Genomic DNA, 26,883 nt, shown 5'->3' with positions numbered 1-26,883 from the left:
GCCAACATGCAGATTGGCCAAGTGCACTATAGCTGACAGGATAGATGCACTAATGTAAAATTGAAACTATAGATGCATAAGGAAGGTGGGAAAGAACGAAGCATCTGAAAAACAAAGATAGAAGATCCCTTACTTGAATGGAGCTGATCTCTCTATCCAACCTAACGAATGATCAGGCTGGAAAGAGATCTCAGTGAATTATATTAAAAGAATACCATGGAGTTTGGGCCTCGATCCTGCCTGATAATAACAAAGTGACATGTCGCTGCCCTGCAAAAGACGACTACCTTCACAAGATTGCATCTTCTAAACCCAATATTCATCCATTGTATGCTCTAGTAAGCCATTCTATGACATTCTTAATAAAATAGATGTGGGATTGGACATAGAAGTTGAGGCAGTAATGCCACTTGATGTGCATGTATCTGTAGATGTGCATATATCTGTTATGTTATGTGTTCTATTAGGCTGTAAATACATTACAGTATGTTACACATCCATATATATTGTATGTAGATTTCTTACCCTTAAAATCCCATCTCAAATAAAGTTTTCCAACAGAAGATGTAGAATTAATCCATTGGACCAAGTTCTCCAGCACGATTGCACCGTGCACAACATTATGGTTAACCTCGCCAAAAATACGATACGTCCGTTGTTCATTCAGACCGATACCTGGTTGGGACAGTTTCTGCCCGACGGAACGCTGCTCCAGACTGGCAGGAACCTGGACGGCCGCCGGAAGTTAAGGAGAACCGCACCGTGTCTGGCAGCCGGAGCCTGCGTCTGGGTCGAGGATCCCAACACGGCGTTAGTCGAACCGCAGTGGTATGCGACCTATGAAGTCTTGTCGGACGACAGAGTAATCGTTGTGGGAGGCAGAGCGGTTTTCACGAACGAATTCGTGCCAAAAATGAGAGAAGGAAGCTGCTCAATGCCATTTTTTTAGAGCCACCAATGATGTACAGAAGGAAAACTATTATCAATACGTCCATCTTCTTCGCAATGCGAATCTTTATATATTCGCAAATAGATATTCTATTGAATTCAATTACAATACCCCGGTAGTTGTCCACAATTTCCCTACCATACCTGGGGAGCCAAGAAATTATCTTTCGGGGGAAGCTCCTAAGCAACTTCAAAATCCAAAACATGATAGTAAGCGCAACTCCAAATTCAAAACATGATAATAAGCGCAGCTCCAAAGCAACTCCAAATTCATAAGGAAAAGAAAATACAGGTAATGTACCATTTTAATATCTATGCAAGAGAAAATTCTCCATTTTAATGTCGAGTAATGTATCCCTGAGACATGATAGTAAGTGTAGCTCCAAAGCAATTCCAAATTCATAAGGGAAAAAAAATATAGGTAATATTTTAATGTCTACGCAAAAGAAAATATAGGTAATATTTTAATGTCTACGCAAGAGAAAATTCTCAATTTCCATTCTAATGTCTATGGAAGAGCAAATTCTCCGCAAATTCTGTTTTGACACATGACACTAAGTGCAGCTTAAGAAAGGAAACATAGTGGAGCTTGAGAAAGGAAACACAGGTAATGTCCTGATCACAATTCTAATCTTAATGTTTATGGAAGAGAGAATTATGTAATATGTACATCACATTTTGATATCTATTGATGAATCTATGTGAATAAGAGTGACTAAAGGAAAGTTGCAATGGCAAGACATGTGGAGGAGAGATTGCTTCTAGAAAAGTGTGAGCTTGACATGGGACATCACACTTGACATGGGGCATCACGTTGCATAAGCGGTCTAAACGTTTGGATATATATTTAGTTTCAAACTTTGCGGAGATGTTTGAAATTTGAACCTTGGATAAAATGTTACAAAAGGTGCATGTATGGGGGTCGGTGCATTAGTTTTTGGAAACTTTGGGTAAAAGTTTGTTAGCCATCTAAACCTTACTCGAGACACGTGAAGGTTCCAATAAGAGTCTCAAACCAAAAATTTGGATAAAATTTGGGTGAAAGAAATTGCAACCAGAGAGTTTGGTTAAATTTTGATAGAGTGGAGAAATTTTTGGTCAAAAAACGGATTAATGGCCAGTCAACACCCTAGCGATCACTAGAGTCCCTGCAGTGCCAAAGGCAGGGAAATTCTCAATTTCCATTATAATGTCTATGGAAGAGCAAATTCTCCGCAAATTCTCCTTTGAGACATGACACTAAGTGCAACGTTAGAAAGGAAACACAGTGGAGCTTCAGAAAGGAAATATAGGTAATGTCCTGATCACAATTCTAATATTAATGTTTATGGAAGAGAGAATTGTGTAACATGTCCATCACATTTTGATATCTATTGATGAATCTATGTGAATAAGAGTGAATAAAGTAAAGTTGCAATGGCAGGACATGTGGAGGAGAGATTGCTTCTAGAAAAGTGTGAGCTTGACATGGGGCATCACGTTGCATAAGCGGTCTAAACGTTTGGATATATATTTAGTTTCAAACTTTGCGGAGATGTTTGAAATTTGAACCTTGGATAAAATGTTACAAAGGTGCATGTATGGCAGTGAGTGCATTAGTTTTTGGAAACTTTGGGTAAAAGTTTGTTAGCCATCTAAACCTTACTCGAGACACGTGAAGGTTCCAATAAGAGTCTCAAACCAAAACTTTGGATAAAATTTGGGTGAAGGAAATTGCAACCAGAGAGTTTTGTTAAATTTTGATAGAGCGGAGAAATTTTTGGTCAAAAAACAGATTAATAGCCAGTCAACGCCTTAGCGATGGCTAGAGTCCCTGTAGTGCCGAAGGCAGGGAAATTCTCAATTTCCATTCTAATGTCTATGGAAGCGCAAATTCTCCTTTGAGACATGACACTAAGTGCAGCTTCAGAAAGGAAACACAGTGGAGCTTCAGAAAGGAAATATAGGTAATGTCCTAATCACAATTCTAATCTTAATGTTTATGGAAGAGAGAATTATGTAATATGTACATCACATTTTGATATCTATTGATGAATCTATGTGAATAAGAGTGACTAAAGGAAAGTTGCAATGACCGGATATGTGGAGGAGAGATTGCTTCTAGAAAAGTGTGAGCTTGACATGGGGCATCACACTTGACATGGGGCATCACGTTGCATAAGCAGTCTAAACATTTGGATATATATTTAGTTTCAAACTTTGCGGAGATGTTTGAAATTTGAACCTTGGGTAAAATGTTACAGAAGGTGCATGTATGGTTGTTGGTGCATTAGTTTTTGGAAACTTTGGGTAAAAGTTTGTTAGCCATCTAAACCTTACTCGAGACACGTGAAGGTTCCAATAAGAGTCTCAAACCAAAACTTTGGATAAAATTTGGGTGAAGGAAATTGCAATCAGAGAGTTTGGTTAAATTTTGATAGAGCGGAGAAATTTTGGTCAAAAAAACGGATTAATGGCCAGTCAATGCCCTAGCAATCGCTAGAGTCCCTGCAGTGCCAAAGGCAGGGACTAATAACTATAATGTGATCAATGCATCATTTCTTAAGAATTGCCAGAGATATTCACGGTTAGGGGATATGTGCTGATGTGTGCTAGGTATCAGAGAAAAAAAAGCATTTTGTAGAAACCTCCATGGTAATATTCGCATTACCATTATCTCAAAGGCTTTCAAGTGTGGCCTTGGGGTTCGAACTGATGACCAGGAGTCTTTCATTGACCAAGTTATGATCTTCTATTCCATATACCGTGTTGCCTGTGTCCTATGTGCAACCACTCAAGGTAACGGGTGCAAGGACTCGAGTCGTCCCTGTGGATGTATTGGAGTTTGATACCTCCACCAAGACTGTGCTAAACTTTTAGGTCTGAAGCTCTAAATAAAATACAACTTGGAGGGGATAGCGACATGAGTATTGAGAAATTCACAATGGAGTCTTCTTTTGGGTAATGGAATATGATATCTGGACTTGCATATTCTTACACACAAGGATAAGTAAGCCTACAAAATTACACTAGGCTCTTATCGTGGGTTAAGGTGAATCTTTGTATGTGTTTCAGTTATCTTCATTACATTTTTTTCAAGAGGCATGGTCATTAGATAGGAAGGCAGAGCTATGCTAGAAGCAAGAAACCCCACCTTAGCATTGCTTCAGGATGATGAGATCTTGACCAGTATTTCCCAAACCATTGGTGAGGTTTACGAAGTGCTAAAGACGATTCCTGTGTGAAAAGGAAAGAACCCCACCTTAGCATTGCTTCAGGATGATGAGATCTTGACCAGTATTTCCCAAACCATTAGTGAGGTTTACGAAGTGTTAAAAGACGGTTCCTGTGTGAAAAGTGGTGATGTTGAGGAGAAGGTCGTTTCGTAGACAACAACAAAGGAGTTTCAAACCTTATGCCAATTTGGTATTAAGCTTTGCATGGTGCAAGGATGTGGTATCACTGTTATTTGAAGGGATTGAAACATAACTAGCATAGATTCATTTTAAATATGGATCTAACATGAGCTTAGAGGGATTTAATTTCTTCACCTGATTGAAACATAACTAACATAGATTCATTTTAAATATGGATCTAACATGAGCTTAGAAGGATTTAATTTCTTCACCTACAAATTTTTTTATTAGTCGATATTATTTAAATGTTTTATATAGTTATTTTATTTTTTTAGATTTTTTTAAATTTTTTTATTTTGGTGGATATGAGCAAAATTTCAACTTTGATGACAGAGGGACAACTTTACACATCACGCTGCACTGTAGAATGAGTCTCTCGGCTCAATGACATGGAAGAGAGAGTTGTCATATTGTCCACATTATATCTACATGAAGGAGATGATGGTCAACCATATTTCTGAGGGGTAAATTGCCAAATAGTGCTTGTAGTTGAAGGAATCATCATTGCCATGAAAGGCTTTTCTTGCAGTTAGTGTGAGAAGCTATTTTTTTTCTTATTGAAAGAAGAGCTATATATGTGAAGGTGTACACAATCATTGCCAACAATTGCTAACAAAGTTGTTGATGAAAGGACCAAAGCTAAAGTGGATTGACACAAGTAGTATTTTTACTATTGAGAAAGTGCTTAATGTGTGCAGGTATTTTTACTATCGAGAAAGTGTTTAATGTGTGCAAGATGGTGAAAACTTATTATTTTTGTCTTTAAAATTTTAGATGAGTATATTGAGTCTAGGTATTTCAATATAGGTATAGTTTTTTCAAATGTGGTTCACAGTCGCTGAGTGACCACTACATTCACGGGCAATAATCTGGGAAGATCCACCTGAAGGGGTAGTTCATGAGCAATAATTCGAGAAGATCCACCTGAAGGGATCTACCAGCCAACCAATATGCCAAGCCTAACCCCAAGGGCGTCAACGAGATTTGACCCCGTGACCTCCCAATTGGCAAGGTACTTAGCAACATGAACTTGACCAACGGAGCTATCCCTTAGAGGCTAGAGCTACTCAATATAGGTATAGTTATTTGTTAGAATTAGCTACTCTAACAAATGACAGGCAAAGTATTGGTATCCAAGATGAAAATTGAACAAAGATGCAAATTTTCTAAATGAAGAGGCCTAGTATATGAATAATTATGGAGGAAGATGACATTCCAATCATATATGTCATGTGTTATTAACTCTTGATGTTGTATGTTACTATGTAGTAATGCTGCAATATTTTCTGATGTAAATGTCATTCCCTAGTCTGCATAGTAAGAAGTGTTGTAGTTGGAAGGGAGTTCTAGCTACATGGTTTACCCCATGTACTATTTGTTGAGTAGTGCACTCAAGTCTTCGATTGGCATGTGCATAGAAAATGTAAGGTTGAGATGAATTTATCTTGTATATATAATACTTCCCTAGAGAACTGACGAATACAACGGATGGTACCCATGTATCTTGGTAGATGGAAGTAGGTCCATATGATGGTAAATCAAATAGTCTTCATGGTCAAATTGATGGTAGGCCTTGCAGTGCAATAGGTTTTTGGCCAATTTGAGGTATCAATGGTACATATGTTTTCCAATTAGTACGTGATGACAATTCTTCAGATGAAGGGAGGAGCATGGACACTTTTTGGGATGGAAGTGGGTTCCATTGTTCTCGCTTGAGAAAACCAAGATTGGTTGTAGGCTGGATTTTTGGAGATAAATGAAAAATTTGCAGCAGGGAGGACAAAAAGGTCCTCGCTACAAAAAAAAATACGTTGGATCTTTGTCCAAGTAAATTAATGGGCAATACTTATTGCATAGACATCAAAGACCATGCATTTAGAACCACTATGGAAACAAAGAATAATGGTCGTGGTAGTAGCAAAGATTAAACATTGGTGGACAAGATTGTGTGGTGTCTTGAACAATAACAAACCCATGTTCATATTGTAATATGAGTCACACATTGTAGCAAGTCTATAGTTTCATGTTTGGCTTGACGTAGTGTTCCTTGAGATGTATGTACCTAGTATCTCCATGAATGGAGTTTTCCATTGAATGTACCTAAGTCACTTGTGATGTAAACCTAATGAAGCATGTGTAACCGGTTAGTTCATGGTAATTTGAAAACCACTTGTAAGTGTAGGTTTGTGGTAAGTCGAAACCACTTAATGTGTTGTTTGTGGTATGTAGAAACTATGTGAGGATTTAGTTCCTTGGGAGTGTGATGCAAGAGAATTGAGAGCATGGTTGAGGATAAGCCGATAAAACCTGGGGTATGGATGAGGGTAAGTCGATAAAAGCAAGAGCATGGTTACGACTGAGCCAAGAAAACCCAAGATGATGATGATGGAGATGTAGAGGGAGTTAAATGTACATGTACATGTATGAAGGTGCGATGGTTAAATGAAACATCTACATGAAGGACATCCTAGTACACTGATGGTTGCAACAACTAGTTACCTGTACATTTCGTTGGATAGTTGTTCCTTTATATGCATGCCGACATTTTGATAATGTTTGAAAATGCTAGGTTGGACCATTGCTAGACTTTACTAATCAAAATTAAGACTAGTCGTTAAGAGGGAGTGTTAGAGAATATAACCCCTACTCTTACGTGTGATGAATGGTTTGAGAAGGAGTTTGTTCCTAGGCTTTAGGAGGTCATTAGATCTAGTTAAGTTGAAAGATATTGTCCAACTAAGTAGCATTTATATTGGTGTGTAGTTGAGAGATTTGTTCAACCAAGTTTTTTTTTTTCACGTGTGGTTCACGGATACCTGCGGTCACTAGGTGGCCGCTACATCCACGGAAATATCTGAGCTTGATCAAGGGTATCAAGCCCCGTGGCCAATAGCTAAGCCTAACCCCAAGGGCTTCGGGGAGAATTGACCATGTGACCTCCAAAATGACGAGGCACTTATTTGACCAGTTGAGCTAACCCTTGGGGTTGTTCAACCAAGTTGTTTGTGGGATCAAGATAATTTCTCTATGTTGAGAAAACATTCATGTATTTATATTGTAACATTATTTGATTAATACAAGTGTGTTTATGAAATTTTAATTTAAGCACCATGCAATGAACCAATGATTGGTTTATTGTGTTTTCATCTTGTCCATTAAATATTACATTATTCTAATTCAATTGATAAGACAAAAATGTAGTAAGCCACCTTTCTACATGGTGCTTAATATTTGTTAGGAGGTAGATGTGTAATTCTTCAGTGCTAAACATAGAGTTAACAAGTATCTTTTGAAAAAGATATTAATGAAAGAGACATGTAATACCTTTCATTTTTGAAGATGCAGTTGATGTGTGTCATTTAAAATATACATATATTCGTAACAACAATAAGAAGTGAAAAATGAAAAATAAAAATATTTCTGTGTAAAAGAAAAATTTAGGAAAAAATGCAGCAAAATTAATTAAAAGTAAAAACAATATACAAAGAAAGTCAACATTACTAAAATAAGAACCCATTCTCATAAGTTTCATATCAACATTAGTTGTTCGATAACCTTAAGAATTTGTCATCTTTGTGATACTAAGAGGTGGGATATATGAATCTGTTATTTTTGTGACACTAAAAAATGTGGAATATGAAAAACACTTTCTCTTACAATGCCTTGATTATATGGAAATTAAATCTCAATTTCAAAAGATTTATCACAACACTAACCTTTTTAACATTTTAACTCGTCAAAATTATGGTAATTTTGAAAGGCTTCTCTTAATGCTTTTAAAGTATATAAATAAAATTTAAAACCGTCCAAGTAATTTTTTACTTTTTCAAAGTTCTGATAAACCAATTTTAATTTTAATAGGCATTAACCACAACCACCATCATCATTACCAATTATTTAAAATTTTCAATATACAAATAAATATTTATTGTATTTTTCACCCAAACAATATTTATCAATTTTCAAACATGATATCATATTTCAAAATAATTAATTTAAAACATGGCAACTTCAAATATTACGCATTTTTTTGGAAAGTTTTTGCAGTTTATTTTCAGACCTAATTTGTCTAAAATTTGGTAGGGGTTCATTGAAATCACAAGTTTGACAGGGGAACTCTTCACAATAGAAGTGACACAAAGGTTTTTGAGGGTGCTGAATCTATATATCCAATCAAAAAACAATTTAAACAACACAATTCAAGATTGAGCCACACTTTTTCCACTAGATTCTGATAAAAAGTCCATGAAAACTCCAAAAAATCACACTTAAAACTACTTTTTCTGATATTTCAATTTAGATAATTAAACTAATAAAGATTGATTAATTAATTTAATAAATAATATATAAATATTTTTATAAAAAATATTAAATATCCATATATAAAAATTGTTGAATCTGAAATGTTCCAGATCTAACCATCCAATGACATTTATAAATCTCCTCACACCAAAGGTCATTTATAATTCAAAAAAGGAAAAAGAAAAGCAGGGATGAACGGAAATCTCTTCCTATATTCAAAAAACACAGCTAAAACTTATGAACCAGGACAAACGGAAAGTCTGCAGTCTAGAAGGTCAACTTACTCCGCCGCCATCTTGAGTCACCACAAATATAATAGTTTGCAGTCTAGAAGGTCAACTTACTCCGCCGCCATCTTGAGTCACCACAAATATAATAGTCTGCAGTCTAGAAGGTCAACTTACTCCGCCGCCATCTTGAGTCACCACAAATATAATAGTCTGCGGTCTAGAAGGTCAACTTACTCCGCCGCCATCTTGAGTCACCACAAATATAATAATAATAATAATGTTCTAGTACAACGAATATAGTGTTTCTCTTTTACTTTTCCTCTGTTTGCGACCCTCCCAGCCAGGCTTTAAAATTGACGCCCGTATACCTGTTTTTCCTTATTTTAGCCGTAAAATACAGTTCGTTTTAAAATAAACACGTCACAATGAACTTGCAGATAATTTTGAAAAATGTCAAAATGACGGGCGTATAAAAAAATCAGAAGTTTCAAATCTTTATACATATTTTATATATTTATTTATACCAAGCTGGCACTAGGATATGTCGAGTCCAATGTGGTATTTTTTAAAATAAATTTTATCCAAATGCTTTCATGGGCACCACGGTCCATGTGAATGGTTGGTTCACAGTTATTGACTTTGTACGCGTCTACACATTCACTCCCACGCTAGAGTACTTTTCTCTGTTCTTCCTTGGGTTTGACATCCCATTGAGTTTTATGCGACTTCTTTTTACCATTGTACCACAAAAACAATGTTATCTTCGAGGTTTTACAAGTCTACAAGGCCCTTAGAATAAGGAGATCTAGTGCCATAGATCTGGTTTTCTTTCATCAATCCACATAGAGATCTGGGTTCATCCAGATAGATTGAAGATGAGGGCTCACAATGAAGTGCTTCAGAGGAATTTCAGAGGAATAGAGCTCTTACGCCTCTGCTAGTTTCAGTTTTTTTGTGGGTTTTTTGTTTGTTTACTATGGATCTTTCTTCGGGCCCAGATTGCAGAGGGCTTCAGGGGGCATGAAAATGGAATTGGTGATGCAGCAATGGGGAGATATCAGGGGGCATGAAAATGGAATTGGTGATGCAGCAATGGGGAGATATTCGAGGAAGCTTCGATCCAATGGAGAAAATGAGGATGAGGAACAAAACAAGGGATTTTCAATAACAAATGATGATGTGAATGATGGCAATGCGTAGGATGAGATCAGACCCGTCATTGCAGATTCTTTTGTAGGAGAAATCAATGAATTGATACCCAAATCATTTCCGGTAAGAATTTCAAGTGCATAGGATAATACCCAAAACCTATACTCTGATAATTTCCAATGTATGGCATATATTGCATTTCATATGAATAATTTGATATATGTGGTATTATAGATTGTTCTAAGGATTTGACCTGTCTCGGTGCTCTGTTTCTTTATTTTGATCTGCATAGATTGATAGATTTCTATTACATCACTGTTTGCAAGGCTCTTTCTACATAACCCTTACTTCATGTTTTGCTGGACGATTACATTTTTGTTATGGCTTTTTGAAGTGCTCACACAACAATGGCTTTTTTTCTTCAATTTTTTCATTAGCACCAAAAGTTTATGCCCAGGTTTCCTGTGGACTGGTTGTTTAATATAATCGAGCTCGTGAATTTTGGTGATATAAGGTAATATATGTACATTCTCTTCCATTATCAATAGAACGTGTTTTTCTGTTTAAAAAAAAAACTACTGGTTGTTTAATATAATCAAGCTCGTGAATTTTGGTGATATAAGGTAATATATGTACATTCTCTTCCATTATCAATAGAACGTGTTTTTCTGTTTAAAAAAAAACTGGGGTTTTACAGTAAACAACCTATTTTAGATAGTTTTATGGAAATTTATTTATAGGTGGTCACTAGTAGGTGTAGCGGCTATTACAACAATATCCAGTAAGCAGTGGGTGCTCACGCAATAACATGTAATGTACCAATATATGTGATTATAGCAGTATGAATTAGGCACATATGCACACTAATCCAATGGTAGCTTAGTGCAGATAATCACTACCACTCTGAAGTATGAGATCCAAATGCATAATAAGTATTCAATGTATTTTTTAGCATGAGATCCAAATGAATTCCAGACTACAATGATATCTAATGATTTCCAGACCATTGTAATATCTAATAGGCACTTGGTGGGATTATAGTAGTATCCACTATGAGATCCAAATGAATTCCAGACTACAATAATATCTAATGATTTCCAGACCACAATAGTATCTAATAGGCACTCGGTGGGATTATAGTAGTATCCACTAGGTGGATGGGATCACAATAGTAATCCAGTATGCATCACCAGAGTGTGTAGTTTTACTTCACAAGCTCTAGGTTTTCTCTATAGTTTTCTTGCTCATCAGTTTAGTGGTTCTCTCCTTGATATCTAGCATTGGGATGTTTTTTTTTTTTATAATCTTATTCTAATCTTTTTTTGTATGTTTTGGTGGCATTATGAGCCAAAAAGACTTTGGCTAATGTAATCTTGTTTGTTTTGATTGACTATCAAAATAAGTGGTTTTTCCTTATTGAAAAATAAAGTGAAAAACTAAACATTGGAAACTTAATTTGTATGTTTTGGTGGTATTATGAGCCAAAAAAAACTTTGGCTAATGTAATCTTGTTTGTTTTGATTGACTATCAAAATAAGTGGTTTTTTCTTATTGAAAAATAAATCGAAAAACTAAACATTGGAAACTTAATTTTGGCAATAACAGGTTTCTTTTTGCCTTAATCTTTTCAAAAATCAATTGCATTCACTTCACTATTTGCAGGCCACTTTTTCTTCATATAAGACCAATTATGAATCTAATTTGCAAAAAATAGATAAAACTGGTAAAATTAAATTTTAAAAGTCATATGAAAGGCAATTAAAAAATGAAATCGTCATAAAAAATAAAAACTAGATGAAACTAGTAAAATTAAATTTTAAAAGTCATATGAAGGGCAATTAAAAAATGAAATCGTCATAAAAAATAATTGTGATGGGTAGGGGTACCCGTCAAATTTAACCCTTGCTCCCACCTCATTCCCTGAGATTGACTTTTAGCAGAATAACTCAATGACACACCTCCCCATAGATACTGTGGTCCAATTCTGGGAGGATTATATGATTGAGAGCTCATGTACCATCCGATGATATTTTGGAACTCCTTCAATCAAAAGTTATGAGAGCTCTTTCACAATGGCAGGGGCATTTTGGATTGGATAAACTGAGTAATTATGTTGCAGAGTTTAGTAGAGTTTACTGTCATTTCTCTGCTGTATAATTTCTATGACTCTGTTGTCTGTAATATGATGTTTGCAATTTGACCAATTGAGTAGGTTGATGTGGTTTTGATCTTCTACTTTCTGATTTTAGTATGTGGATCTCTATTTCCTATTTTTCTGGTTCACTCCAAATCATTTACGGTTTGGTTTACCTTTCCAGCGAGAGTCATTTACTGAGTACTTAGCCGATTGAAATTCTATGTTGTATATATGATTGAAATTCTATATTGTATATAAATGTTTTTTCTTTCTTTATTTCTTTTCTTTTTCCTACATGAAATTGGTCTTTTTTTCTTCTTTTTTTCCCTCATATCAGGCTAGCTCACAATTATACTCACAGAATGCTTAGACTTGAAGCCATTACAACAATGCTCGTATCGGGCCAGCCCACAATTATACTCACAAAATGGTTAGATCAGTGTTTTAAAACTGGGCTGGTCTGAATCGGATTCACCCTGGTAGACCCAGCCAGACCCCTGCCCGCGTCAGCTAGGTTAAAAACCAGTTCGGCAGCTGGTCCATTACCGAACTGGCCAAGTCGGACACCGATTCGGCCGGTTTAGTCGAGCCCTTCTTAAACCGGCCGAGCTAGTATGCCGGAAAAAATGCGGCAACTCGGACTTCAAACTCAATTTTTTGTTGTTGTTGTTTTTTTTTTTTCTTAATGCCTCTACCCCTCTCCCAAGCCTATAAAAGTGACCCAAACCCTTCACATTTACTCACAACTATCTCATTGCATTTGTGTGAACATTTGTGGGGAGTTTGTGAAGAGTTGGAGTTGGATTTTGGAGCAATAGTGAGGATGAGCGATGGGTTTTTCCGTTTGACTCTGATTCAGAGTCTGAGCCAGATAATCTTGCATTGTTTAGTAGTATGACTAGTGATATTTTGTTGTAGAGGCCATTTAGAGCCTCCTTGGTTATCTGTTTTTGTTTTGATCTCTATATATTACATGTATTGCACAGCGCACTGGGTGTCATTTTGATATAATAGATATTTTCATGAGCATACTTTGATCATATGTTGTCTTCTCTCTATATTCTAATGCTTTGAGTTTGGAAACATGAATGAAAATCTTTAAAAATATGTTTTTTTCATTAAAAAAATAAATTATTTAATGTATTTTTTACAAGGACCGAGTCATTGAAATCAACTAGGCTGAGTCGATACCGAGTTGGAGTCAGAGTCGACCCTCGACCGGTTCTGAATCTAAATCGGAGGTTTAAAGCTATAGGTTAGAGTTGAAGCCATTACAACAATGCTCATATCAGGCCAGACCACAATTATACTTATAGAATAGTTAGACTTGAAGTCATTACCATAATTATACTAACAAAATGCTTAGACTTAAAGCCATTACAATAATATTATTCAAGATGTCAAACAAGGAAAATTTTAAGGATGGAAAATTTTCTTGAAGTTTAAAACATTGGCGAATCTCACTAATCCCTAATATGCAAATTATAAATGTTTATTGATGTATTTGTAAAATTATTCAAATTTATAATTATTTTATATATAGTCTCTATATAATGTTGGCGATTTTTAAGGTAAAATAATTATATATTCTAAAATTTGGGCGAATCGTCTTTTATAAAATTGGAAATTGGCGAATCTTTTTTGTGGAAAAATCATGGAAAATTAGCCCACTGGGCGAACATTAGCCCCTAAAATTTTCCATGATAGATTATGTTTTCACCTTCAATAACCTGTGAATGACATCGTTGGTTGCAAATTTAATCATTATATACCATTAGAAAATTCCTGCCCTTACAGTTAACATGACTTAAATTTTAAGTAATTTTATTACTTTTGAAGGTTTTTTTGGGCAAGTTTTTTTTATTGCTGTGGATGAAGATATTTGGAGAAAAGTGTGTTGTGATGATAGTTTGTCCAATGTTTTGGGTTAACTTTTTATCTATTTTTAAAAACTCGAAGCTTAACGGACTACAACACATAGTTTTCCAAAAATCTTCATCAACAACAATTTATTGACTGTGAAAATATCCATACTAAAAATTATATTTATGTTTTTCTGTGTAATCTTTATTTTAAGTCTTTGAATCTGCTCTGTAAACTAAATGATTTTGTTTTTAGAAAAACAATATATATATATAATGTTTAAATAAATATTGATATACTGTCATTTAGAAAACAGTTTTCCTTTTTATGTATCAATGTTTAAATAAATATTGATATACTGCCATTTAGAAAACAGCTTTCCTTTTTATTTAGTTATCTTCTCTGTTTTGGTTTTTGATTTCCTTATCATATAAAAACAATTTTTGAGTCTTGACACCTAAATCTAAAATGTAAAGTTATGTGTTTAGAGTCTTCAAATCTATAATTCTGCACTTTTACGATTATTTTCAGCCCCTTTATACTCACCTTCAAAGTATCACTAGTTTTGCAAAGTCTTAGAGATAATGACCTAAGAAATATTGTTATTAAACATTTTATCCCTAATTGACTAAAATACTTATTGATGAGAAGCAATGCAGTATCCTTGTTTGTAATGGTTGTCTGGCTACTATGGAAATGGAGGAATGATTGTATTTTTCAAGATCACAGAGCCCCTCTTGCATCCATACTGATGCGAATTACTGAATGTTCAATCACTCCTGTCTCGTAGGGATTCTTTCCTACAGGTTTTGATGATGACATTTTTGATTTCATTCTCTTTCTACAGTCATGGCTTTCGCTGGGCTGTTTTGCATATGAACATTTTGTCGTTCCTGCCTCCTTCATAAGGATTATAGGTCATATTATCTGTTTCAGCCGGTTTGGGATGCATCATCCATTATCTGAATTTCTCTCTTTCTTATTTCTTTTCAGGAACGCTGAGGTTCATCCAGGCATGAATATCTGACTATGTATATGTGTTTCATTATATTCTCTTAATATAATCTATCTGGTTTTTTCTCTCTGAAAAAAAAAAGAGAAGCAATGCAGTATGACATCTAAACAGTGTGACAGAACATCAAAGAAGAGTGGAAACCAGGAAACTATATTAGGCCGACAGCTAGTTGTTTGGGCAGCTTATTAGTTAACCACATGCTCTGTTCAAATAATAAAAACTACTCCCTAGAATAATTGAAGCCTTAGTGACAATAATAGGAAATCTTCTTGGGATATGCTTGGAAGCTTTTGGATTTTTGAGTTAATATGAATTATTATTATTATTATTATTATTTGGAATTTTGTCGTAATTTTCTTTTTAAGTTAATAATTTTTCAATTTTTAAATAATAATACAATATAATTGAATATGGTACACAAATATTCAAAATAGCATTCTTTTAACTATTTTGTTTCGAATTTAAGAAGAATTTTAACTCAACAATGCTAAATAAATTTAGAAAATATTTCATTGTTCCAAATTTTGGCAATGAGGATGTATGGAAGGGGTTTGGTTTTTGTTTATTTGTTTGTTTGTTTGTTTATGTTTTTATTATTATTATTATTATGGGTGTGCAGGTATCGAAAATTTGGCAATGATGATGTATCGGAGGGGTTTGGTTTTTTTAATGAATTTTTAAGTATTGAAAATATAAGGGTATTATCAAAGATATATAAAAGTAAGATAACCTTACCATATTTGTATTATAAGGAAAATTTTTGGAATTTTGTACTACTATCTAATTTCAGTACAAGTTAAGTCAATATAACCCGATCTTATTATTAAGTCTAAATGATTTGTATTCAGTTTTAGCTTTTTAAGATGTTTAATAAATTTGAGGTTATGATGGATTTATGTCATATTCCTTTTTCTAATGAAGATTATATCAAGTTTTATTTTTCTAGATGTTTAGTAAATTTGAAATTAGCATGAATTTATGTTATATTTTTTTTTCTAATGAATATTGTACTAAATTTTATTTTTGTTAATCTCTTTAAATGTTAGATTATATAATTTTTGTGATTTATATTGTAAATAGTAACATTTTTCAGATTTATTACATTATCAGGATTTGGAACCAATTAATGTGGTTCATCCTTAGGATAAAGTTGGTTCCAAAGGTAAACTAAATCCTACTTATGTGATTAATCCGAAAGACATTATTAATCTCTTTAGATGTTTAATAAATTTGAAATTAGACCAAATCCTAATAATGTAATTAATCCAAAAAAACATTATTAATCTCTTTAAATATTTAATAAATTTAAAATTAAAATGACACTCTTTAAATATTTAATAAATTTGAAATTAAAATAGATTTATGCCATATTCCTTCTTCAAATCTTTTATTAGCTGTTTCTTCCGCATCAAATATCCTTCATTAGCAGTTTCTTCGGCATCAAATTTTCTCCCTTCTTGTTTCTCCATTTAGATGAAGGTATATTTACTCTATAATTAGAATGAAAAGGCTTTCTCATTTGTTGCTCTAGGTCTTGAATTCACTTATGTATTTCCTTCAATTTCCTTATTCTTTGAAGCTTTAAATATTCCATTTTGATGTTGAGAGGGGGATGCATAGTCCAATTAAGGACAAAAGCAGGTGAACATGGATAGGTAGAGACTTGAGAGAGTAAAGCAGGGATAAACTAGATTCGGGAGACTTGGATTAGAAACCTAAAGAGATAGAGTCCATAAGAAATTGCAAGGGATGTTCACCGAGGATGTGTCAACTAGTAGAGTTGGCCAAAAATGCGAATAAAGTGAAACACTCAACCAAGGATCTTAATAAAAGCAAACCAAACACAATGCAAGGAAAATATACTAAAATAAGACATATATACTTTGAATTGGAAAAATGAAATTGCCAACTGCAATGAATATTCACCATGATTATAATCCAAATGCTCCATGTACCTACAAGAGGAATGATAACTAAAAGAGGTCAAATTTAAGAGCATGTGTGTAAGGACTCTAGACACCACATATCTCCACAATGGTATGATATTGTCCACTTTGGGCCTAAGCCCTCATGGATTTGCTTTTGGACTTACCCCCAAAAGGCCTCATACCAATGGAGATATTTGTCCATCCTTATATACCCATGATCCTCCCCACTTCTAGTCAATGTGGGACTTTGGTCGTATACCCAACAATCCTCCCCTCGAACAAAGGACCATCGAGCCTCCCCTCAAACGATTATCCATCCGTCCACTCTCTACCAATTAGGATTCTCCGCTCCAATGCGTTGGAAGCACATGCCTTACATGGAGCATCACCTGCCTCAAGAGCTTGCTCTATCCCAGGTCAACTCCTCTTCACCATGTTGGGACCAGGACACGTCCATGAAGAATCCGGAGCACACCGCCTGTCTAACCGAGCTCATCCACGGATCCCATCGTGATATTACCGGGGCTCACCACCTTCGTTCGACATTCCGAGGATTCATCCACTTGGCTAACTTCAAGGCATGGCTCTGATACCACTTGTAAGGACTCTGGACACCACATATCTCCACAATGGTATGATATTGTCCACTTTGGGCCTAAGCCCTCATGGATTTGCTTTTGGACTTACCCCCAAAAGGCCTCATACCAATGGAGATATTTGTCCATCCTTATATACCCATGATCCTCCCCACTTCTAGTCAATGTGGGACTTTGGTCGTATACCCAACAATGTGGAGAAGGAGCAAGGGTCTTGTCAACTAACTCTCCACTTGGCTTTTATGAAGCATCTTCTTATGGAAGATCCAATGAGACATGACAATATCTTAATTAAAGAACAAGGGAGATCTAAGGTACAGGTTGATCATATTTTTTAGGGTTAATGGGGTGAACTCTTGCATTTTCCTTATTTGTTACATATTTATCTACTGTTTGGTTTTGGCCTCCTGGAATTTGGAAGCAATACAAAATTTCCAATTTATCTTATTTCATTCTAATTCAAGTAACTATGGATGCTAGTTAAAGATATCGAAGAGTTTTACTTTGGAGAATGAGGTTGATAATTATCAATCAGTCCCCGCATGGTCAATCTCAAACCTTAATGAAATTGGTTGACATTAAACATTGAAGCAAACCCATTAACTTTAATTACATTATTTGAGGCTATATCGAGACTCAATATAGATTTGTATACAATTATCTCCTAAAATTATAGAAAACTCCTTCAACACTTGCTACCTCATTTAATAATATAAAATATTAACTATAATAAATAATACCATTAATAATATTAAATATATTCTTACATACAGACTGGGATTATCTTTTATGCAATTCAAATGTAGTACAGCACTGAGCAAATGCTGTAGCCTGTAGTGCATACTATATGTTGGATGCCAATTTTTGGGTGCAGCTGAATCCAAATTCTGAAAGATGTCATTGGGGGGTTTTCAAGTAAATCTGATATATAAATGCACTGAGAATCGAACTACATGCAATACTGGATCACCGCCTAACTGAGAATCCTATTATTAAGTATATATTTTGAACGACATGCTAATAGTAAAAGCCTTATATCTATGAAAAATAAACACAACTCTGAAGACACATAAGTTTCTTAAAGTTGATCCTCGGTCACTGTCCTCTTTTCGACCAGATCTTTTAGAGCCATCCAAATCCTTTCAGATTAGTCTCTAGCTCTTATTCCTGTCAACTGTTTATAAAAAATAAAAATAAAAAAAATCATTCAAGGCATCTCTATATTCAAACTTCCATAGCAGGATATAGCTCAGGGGAGAGAAATCATAAATTTTTTCTTTCTTTCTGCCCATTATTTAGAGATTAATGGGTCACCATTCAATTCTCTAGTTGGTGTCAATGGAATTAACAGAGATCTCTTTGCTAAATTACAGATCAACAATGCGGCAGTAGGGGGCACGAACTTCGACTGGGATCTGCTGGAGAAGAGCCAGATGGATTTTAGAAAGATAATTGTATTGCAACCTTATTGGAGTTTGATTTTCTTCTGAACCCTATTAAAATCTGTAATTACTCTCTAACCATACAATTGGTTCACAGGTAGATGGCTTGTGGTTAGAGGGGATTACAGAGGACGGCCAGACTGCCAAAGAATGCCTGGGTACAAATTACTTTGGTACAAAGAGAATAACCAAAGCTCTGATTCCACTTCTGAAGCCTTCTACTGCTGGACCACGTATAGTCAATGTGTCTTCTGTCTTGGGCCTACTTAGGGTATAACTAATTAATTAATGGTTTTTTTGAAGTAAAAAGTCATTTTTCAATTAGTGATTTTGATGATTGCTGTGGTGTAAAGTATTATGTAAATTTTTAACAAATTAATGATTTGTTTTGTTTTCCTCAACAGTTTTTGAGAAGTGAAACATTGCAGAAGCAACTTTCAGACATTGAAAACATTAGTGAAGAGTTTATAGATTACATTGTGAAGCAGTACATGGAGGATATTGAGAGAGGTGCAGACCTGAGGGACAGCGTGTGGCCGGTTAGGGTTCCAACATATTCTCTATCCAAAGTGATATTGAATGCATACACTCGTCTTCTGGCTCGGGAGCTGAAAGGAAAGGCATGTGTTAACAGCGTGCACCCTGGTTACGTCAGGACTTCCATGACATTCAATACCGGCGATATTTCATCTGTTCAAGGAGCAGAAAATGTGGTGAGAGTGGCCTTGCTCCCACCCGGTGGACCTACTGGCCAAAACTTTCTGCAAACACAAATTGCTCACTTCTAAATTCTTTTATGCTCTGTTAGATTGAGTGTAAGAGAATTTATCAGAAAAGTTTTCCTATGCTAGATTGAACTGAAGCTCATATTTGTCCTGAAATAATGAGATTTTGGTCTTTACGCGTATTCCAAAATTATAAACATATTAAAATAATTGATTGAATAGATTTACAGATAGCATATTATATTGAAAGAAAATAACTCTGTTAAATGTCGCCCTGTATTTATTATTATGAAGTCATGCATGACATGCTTGGGACAAGTCGATTGGGTATTTTTGTTATAATTTTGCTGAGATGTTTCAGAATGTGAAATTTGGAGGGCATAAAGGCGGAAATATTTAGGTATTTATGGTGGATATTTCTGCACCAGATTTGTAAAATTGGATATTTGTTGTGTAAATTTATGTTTGAGCAGAAATCAAAATAAATAAATTTTGGGAGAAATAGACTCGATGAAGGAAGAAGTAAAAGGTAGACCTAGTGAAGGCAGACAAAATTAGCAGACCTGGTTAAAGTAGTAGTAAATAGATTTAGTGAAAGAAGAAGCAACTAATAGACATTGTAAAGAAGCAAGAAAATTCAGTGAAGTAGGTTGGTTCCTACAAATATTTGCAGTAATGGAGATTGATGTCTGCTACAAATGATGTAGCTTTGGTGATTGGTGTTTCTTGTAAGTTGGTGTCTATAAAATCTTTCATATAAATTTTTTTGTGTTTTCTCTCATAAAAATTTCCAAATATATCTTATATTATTTGTTTAATTTATAAAACTTATATATTTTATTATATTCTAATATTTAAATAATTAAAAATGTTCATTCTACCGATTCACCCCATCTCAATATAATTGTGAATCCAACGAGAAGAGAAGAAAGTGACAAAAACCGTGTTAGAAGAAATCAAACAATAACTATTATGCCTAATGTGACAAAGAATGGACATTGAATTTTGATTATAATAACTATAATGTGATCAATGCATCATTTCTTAAGAATTGCCAAATATATTCACGGCTAGGGTATGCTCCGTAATGTGCAAATATACTCACGGCTAGGGTATGCTCCGTAATGTGCTAATGTGTGCTAGGTATCAGAGAGAGAGGAAAAAAAAAACATTCTGTAGAAACGTCCATGGTAATATTCGCATTACCATCATCTCCAAGGCTTTCGGGTGTGGCCTTGGGGTTCGAACTGATGACCAGGAGTCTTTCATTGACCAATTTATGATCTTCTATTCCATATATCGTGCTGCCTGTGTCCTATGTGCAACCACTCAGGGTAACGGGTTCGAGGACTCGAGTCGTCCTTGTGGATGTATTGGATACCTCCACCAAGACTGTGCAAAACTTCTAGGTCTGAAGCTCCAAATAAAATACAACTTGGAGGGGATAGCGCCCTGAGTATTGAGAAATTCACAATGGAGTCTTATTTTGGGTAATCGAATATGATATCTGGACTTGATAAATGAGCCTACAAAATTACACTAGGCTCTTATCGTGGGTTAAGGTGAATTTTTGCATGTGTTTTAGTTATCTTCATTACATTTTTTTCAAGAGGCATGGTCATTAGATAGGAAGGCAGAGCTGTGCTAGAAGCAAGAAACCCCACCTTAGCATTGCTTCAGGATGATGAGATCTTGACCAGTATTTCCCAAACCATTGGTGAGGTTTACGAAGTGTTAAAAGACGGTTCCTGTGTGAAAAGTAAAGACTGTTACCGTGTGAAAAGTGGTGATGTTGAGGAGAAGGCCGTTTCGTAGACAACAACAAAGGAGTTTCAAACCTTATGCCAATTTGGTATTAAGCTTTTCACGGCGCAGGGCAGTGGTATTATTGCTATTGGAAGGGATTGAAATATAGCTAGCATAGATTCATTTTAAATATGGATATAACATGAGTTTAGAAGGATTTAATTTCTTCACCTGTAAATCTTTTTATTAGTCGATATTATTTAAATGTTTTCTATAGTTATTTAATTTTTTTTACTTTCAGATTTTTTTTTAATTTTTTTTTATTTGGTGGATATGAGCAAAATTTCAACTTTGATGAGAGAGGGATAGTTTTACACATCACATTGGGCTATAGAATGAGTCTCTAGGCTCAATGACATGGAAGAGAGAGTTGTCATATTGTCCACATTATATCTACATGAAGGAGATGATGATCAACCATATTTTTGAAGGGTAAATTGCTAAATGGTGCTTGTAGTTGAAGGAAACATCATTGCCATGAAAGGCTTTTCTTGCAGTTAGTGTGAGAAGCTATTTTTTTTCTTATTGAAAGAAGAGTTATATATGTGAAGGTGTACACAATCATTGCCAACAATTGCTAACAAAGTTGTTGATGAAATGACCAAAGCTAAAGTGGATTGACACAAGTAGTATTTTTACTATTGAGAAAGTGCTTAATGTGTGCATGTGTTTTTACTATCGAGAAAGTGTTTAATGTGTGCAAGATGGTGAAAACTTATTATTTTTGTCTTTAAAATTTTAGATGAGTATATTGAGTCTAGGTATTTCAATATAGGTATAGTTTTTTCAATTGTGGTTCATGGTCACTGAGTGACCACTACATTCACGGGCAATAATCTGGGAAGATCCACCTGAAGGGGTAGTTCACGGGCAATAATCCAGGCATTCACGGGCAATAATCTGGGAAGATCTGCCTAAAGGGGTAGTTCATAGGCAATAGTTCGGGAAGATCCACCTGAAGGGATCTACTCGCCAACCAATATGCCAGGCCTAACCCCAAGGGCATCGACGAGATTTGACCCCGTGACCTCCCAATTGGCAAGGTACTTAGCAACAAGAACTTGACCAACTGAGCTATCCCTTAGAGGCTAGAGCTACTCAATATAGGTATAATTATTTATTAGAATTAGCTACTCTTACAAATGACAAGCAAAGTATTGGTATCCAAGATGAAAATTGAACAAAGATGCAAATTTTCTAAATGAAGAGGCCTAGTATATGAATAATTATGGAGGAAGATGACATTCCAATCATATATTTCATGTGTTATTAACTCTTGATGATGTATGTTACTATGTAGTAATGCTGCAATATTTTGTGATGTAAATGTCATTCCCTAGTCTGCATAGTAAGAAGTGTTGTAGTTGGAAGGGAGTTCTAGCTACATGGTTTACCCCATGTACTATTTGTTGAGTAGTGCACTTGTTCTTCGATTGGCATGTGCATAGAAAATGTAAGATTGAGATGAATATATCTTGTATATATAATACTTCCCTAGAGAACTGATGAATACAACGGATAGTACCCATGTATCTTGGTAGACGGAAGTAGGTCCATATGATGGTAAATCAATCAGTCTTCATGGTCAAATTGATGGTAGGCCTTGCAGTGCAATAGGTTTTTGGCCAATTTGAGGTATCAGTGGTACATATGGTACTTAAAATTACTTTTTCTGATATTTCAATTTAAATAATTAAACTAATAAAAATTAATTAATTAATTTAATAAATAATATATAAATATTTTATAAAAAATATTAAATATCCATATATAAAAATGGTTGAATCTGAAATGTTGCAGATCTAACCATCGAATGACATTTATAAATCTCCTCACACCAAAGGTCATTTATAATTCAAAAAAGGAAAAAGAAAAGCAGGGATGAACGGAAATCTCTTCCTATCTTCAAAAAACACAGCTAAAACTTATGAACCAGGACAAACTGAAAGCCTGCAGTCTAGAAGCTTATGAACCAGGACAAACGGAAAGTCTGCAGTCTAGAAGGTCAACTTCGCCGCCATCTTGAGTCACGACAAATATAATAATAATAATAATAATATTCTAGTACACCGAATATAGTGTTTCTCTTTTTACTTTTCCTCTGTTTGCGACCCTCCCACCTCATTCCCTGAGATTGACAACCCTCAAACTGAGAGCACACAACTGAAACTGAGAGCACACAAATATTTTGGAACTCCTTCAATCAAAAGTTATGAGAGCTATACGCACTATTAATTCCAATGCCAACCATCATTTTTTCAAAGGGCATAGTATTTATGTATTTTGTTTTTAGAAAAACAATATATGTATTTATGTTTAAATATATATATATTGGTATGCAGTCATTTAGAAAACAGTTTTCCTTTTATATATTAATGTTTAAATAAATATTGATATACTGTTATTTAGAAAACAGCTTTCCTTTTTATTTAGTTATCTTCTCTGTTTTGGTTTTTGGTTTCCTTATCATATAAAACAAGTTTTGAGTCTTGACACCTAAATCTAAAATGTAAAGTTATGTTTTTAGAGTCTTCAAATCTATAATTCTGTACTTTTACAATTATTTTCAGCCCCTTTACATCCCGCCTTCAAAGTATCACTAGTTTTGCGAAGTCTTAGAGATAATGACCTAAGAAATATTGTTATTAAACATTTTATCCCTAATTGACTATAATACTTATTGATAAGAAGCAATGCAGTGGAGATTGGTCTCTGCTACAAATGGTGTAGCTGTGGTGATTGGTGTCTCTTGTAAGTTGGTGCTTACAAAATCTTTCATATAAAAAAGTTTTGAGTTTTCTCTCATAAAAATTTCCAAATATATTTTATATTATTTGTTCCATTTATAAAATTTATATATTTTATTATATTCTAATATTTAAATAATTAATAATTCATTCTACCGATTCACCCCCTCAATATAATTGTGAATCCAACGAGAAGACTAGAAGAAAGTGGCAAAAACCGTGTTGAAGAAATCAAACAATAACTATTATGCCTAATGTGACAAAGAATGGACATTGAATTTTGATTATAACAAGGCCTGCAAGCAGCGCTAGTCCCTGCTGGTCAAAACTAAACTTTATATGGTTTGAAATTAAACTTGATATGGTCTGAAATCTGAAATGCAAGGGAAAGAGATACTCACAAATTCAAACAAAGGTTGCATTGTGCTAATTAATGTGAATGGAGACTTCGTAGACAGTGCATGGTGTTAGAAAGTGCGACAAAGCTTTTAATGCACTGCTACCAGCTATCGTATTAAAATTCCGGGTAAAGAATATTAATATTGATTTCTACAAAAATTTCACGAGAGATTTTGCTTTGGCCACCTCCTTTAGTTCCATTCCCATATCATGTTTTTAATTATAAAATGTTTACGAAGGCATTAAACTTGCGAGAACAAAGAGAAATCTAGGAATCAACATGAAAAATATAAAGTGTTGTGTTCATGTTCATAGTGGTTGTTATGCATATATACTCATTCAGTGTGTTTGGAGATGCTCAATGACTTCTGGACCTGTAACTTATCTTTTATAATCTGCCTAGAAATTTAGGGATTGCCTGCGCAACCTGAGAAATCAGAGGGTGACTTCGCGATGGGCCACCTGTTCTGGCTTGACTAACGATTCTCACACAATGTCGAGGCACTTACCGGGCAGATTGGAAGGTCGCAAGGTCGAGGAGGTAGAGAGAGAACTGATCGGCTTGGGCAAGAACTTTTAACATTGCCTGATAGAAAAGTACCCTTTTACCCAATGCTATCAACCCACATGCTGTAAATGCACTTTTTATACCTGGGAAGTGGGGCCTAAAAAGTGTAGCTCTAGTATTTGCATTTATCCTAGTTGTTGTTTGTTTCTATTACATTTTTTTCAAGAGGCATGGTCATTAGATAGGAAGGCAGAGCTATGCTAGAAGCAAGGAACCCCACCTTAGCATTGCTTCAGGATGATGTGATCTTGACGAGTGTTTCCCAAACCATTGGTGAGGTTTACGAAGTGCTAAAGACGGTTCCTGTGTGAAAAGTAAAGAACCCACCTCAGCATTGCTTCAGGATGATGAGATCTTGACCAGTATTTCCCAAACCATTGGTGAGGTTTTCGAAGTGTTAAAAGACGGTTCCTGTGTGAAAAGTAAAGACTGTTACCGTGTGAAAAGTGGTGATGTTGAGGAGAAGGCCATTTCGTAGACAACAACAAAGGAGTTAAGGAGTTTCATGGTGCAGGGAAGTGGTATAACTTGAAGGGATTGGAACATAATTAGCATAGATTCATTTTAAATATGGATCTAACATGAGATTTAATTTCTTCACCTATAATTTTTTTATTGATCGATATTATTTAAATGTTTTATATAGTTTTTTTTTTTTTTTTTTTTTTTTAGATTTTAATTTTTTAATTTTTTATTTTTTTGGTGGATATGAGCAAAATTTCAACTTTGATGACATAGAGAGACAACTTTACACATTACACTGCGCTGTAGAATGAGTCTCTCGGCTCAATGACATGGACGAGAGAGTTGTCATATTGTCCACATTATATCTACGTGAAGGAGATGATGATCAACCATATTTTTGAGGGGTAAATAGCCAAATGGTGCTTGTAGTTGAAGGAATCATCATTGCCATGAAAGGCTTTTCTTGCAGTTAGTGTGAGAAGCTATTTTTTTTCTTATTGAAAGAAGAGCTATATATGTGAAGGTGTACACAATCATTGCCAACAATGGCTAACAAAGTTGTTGATGAAAGGACCAAAGCTAAAGTGGATTGATACAAGTAGTAATTTTACTATTGAGAAAGTGCTTAATGTGTGTAGGTATTTTTACTAACAAGAAAGTGTTTAATGTGTGCAAGATGGTGAAAACTTATTATTTTTGTCTTTAAAATTTTAGATGAGTATATTGAGTCTAGGTATTTCAATATAGGTATAGTTTTTTCAATTGTGGTTCACGATCACTAAGTGACTACTATATTCACGGGCAATAATCTAGGAAGATCCACCTGAAGGGGTAGTTCACGGGCAATAATCCAGGAAGATCCACTATATTCACGGGCAATAATCTAGGAAGATCCACCTAAAGGGGTAGTTCACGGGCAATAATCCAGGAAGATCCACCTGAAGGGATCTACCCGCCAGCAAATATGCCAGGCCTAACCCCAACGGCATTGACGAGATTTGACCCCGTGACCTCCCAATTGGCAAGGTACTTAGCAACAGGAACTTGACCAACAGAGCTATCCCTTAGAGGCTAGAGCTGCTCAATATAGGTATAGTTATTTGTTAGAACTAGCTACTCTAACAAATGACAGGCAAAGTATTGGTATCCAAGATGAAAATTGAACAAA

At 34.9% G+C, this 26,883-nt stretch overlaps 1 protein-coding gene across 1 annotated transcript in view; it reads left to right on the top strand.

The window, feature by feature from the left end:
* The window catches only part of LOC149220090 (short-chain dehydrogenase/reductase 2b-like), a 30,177-nt gene extending 10,239 nt beyond the window's left edge, over nt 1–19,938 (top strand). Inside the window, exons 3-5 of the mRNA XM_089384646.1 lie at nt 18,937–19,017; nt 19,103–19,276; nt 19,410–19,938. Of these exons, the coding sequence (XP_089240772.1) occupies nt 18,937–19,017; nt 19,103–19,276; nt 19,410–19,793 (639 nt within the window). The 3' untranslated portion in view covers nt 19,794–19,938. The remainder of the gene's footprint in view (nt 1–18,936; nt 19,018–19,102; nt 19,277–19,409) is intronic.
* The last annotated feature ends 6,945 nt before the right edge of the window (nt 19,939–26,883 follow it).

The sequence above is a fragment of the Pinus tabuliformis genome, chromosome Q, assembly GCF_031772625.1.
Source record: "Pinus tabuliformis cultivar Carrire ecotype Pingquan chromosome Q, CPIR1, whole genome shotgun sequence".
NCBI classification, from domain to species: Eukaryota; Viridiplantae; Streptophyta; class Pinopsida; order Pinales; family Pinaceae; genus Pinus; species Pinus tabuliformis.
This window is presented reverse-complemented; position numbering and strand designations above follow the sequence as displayed.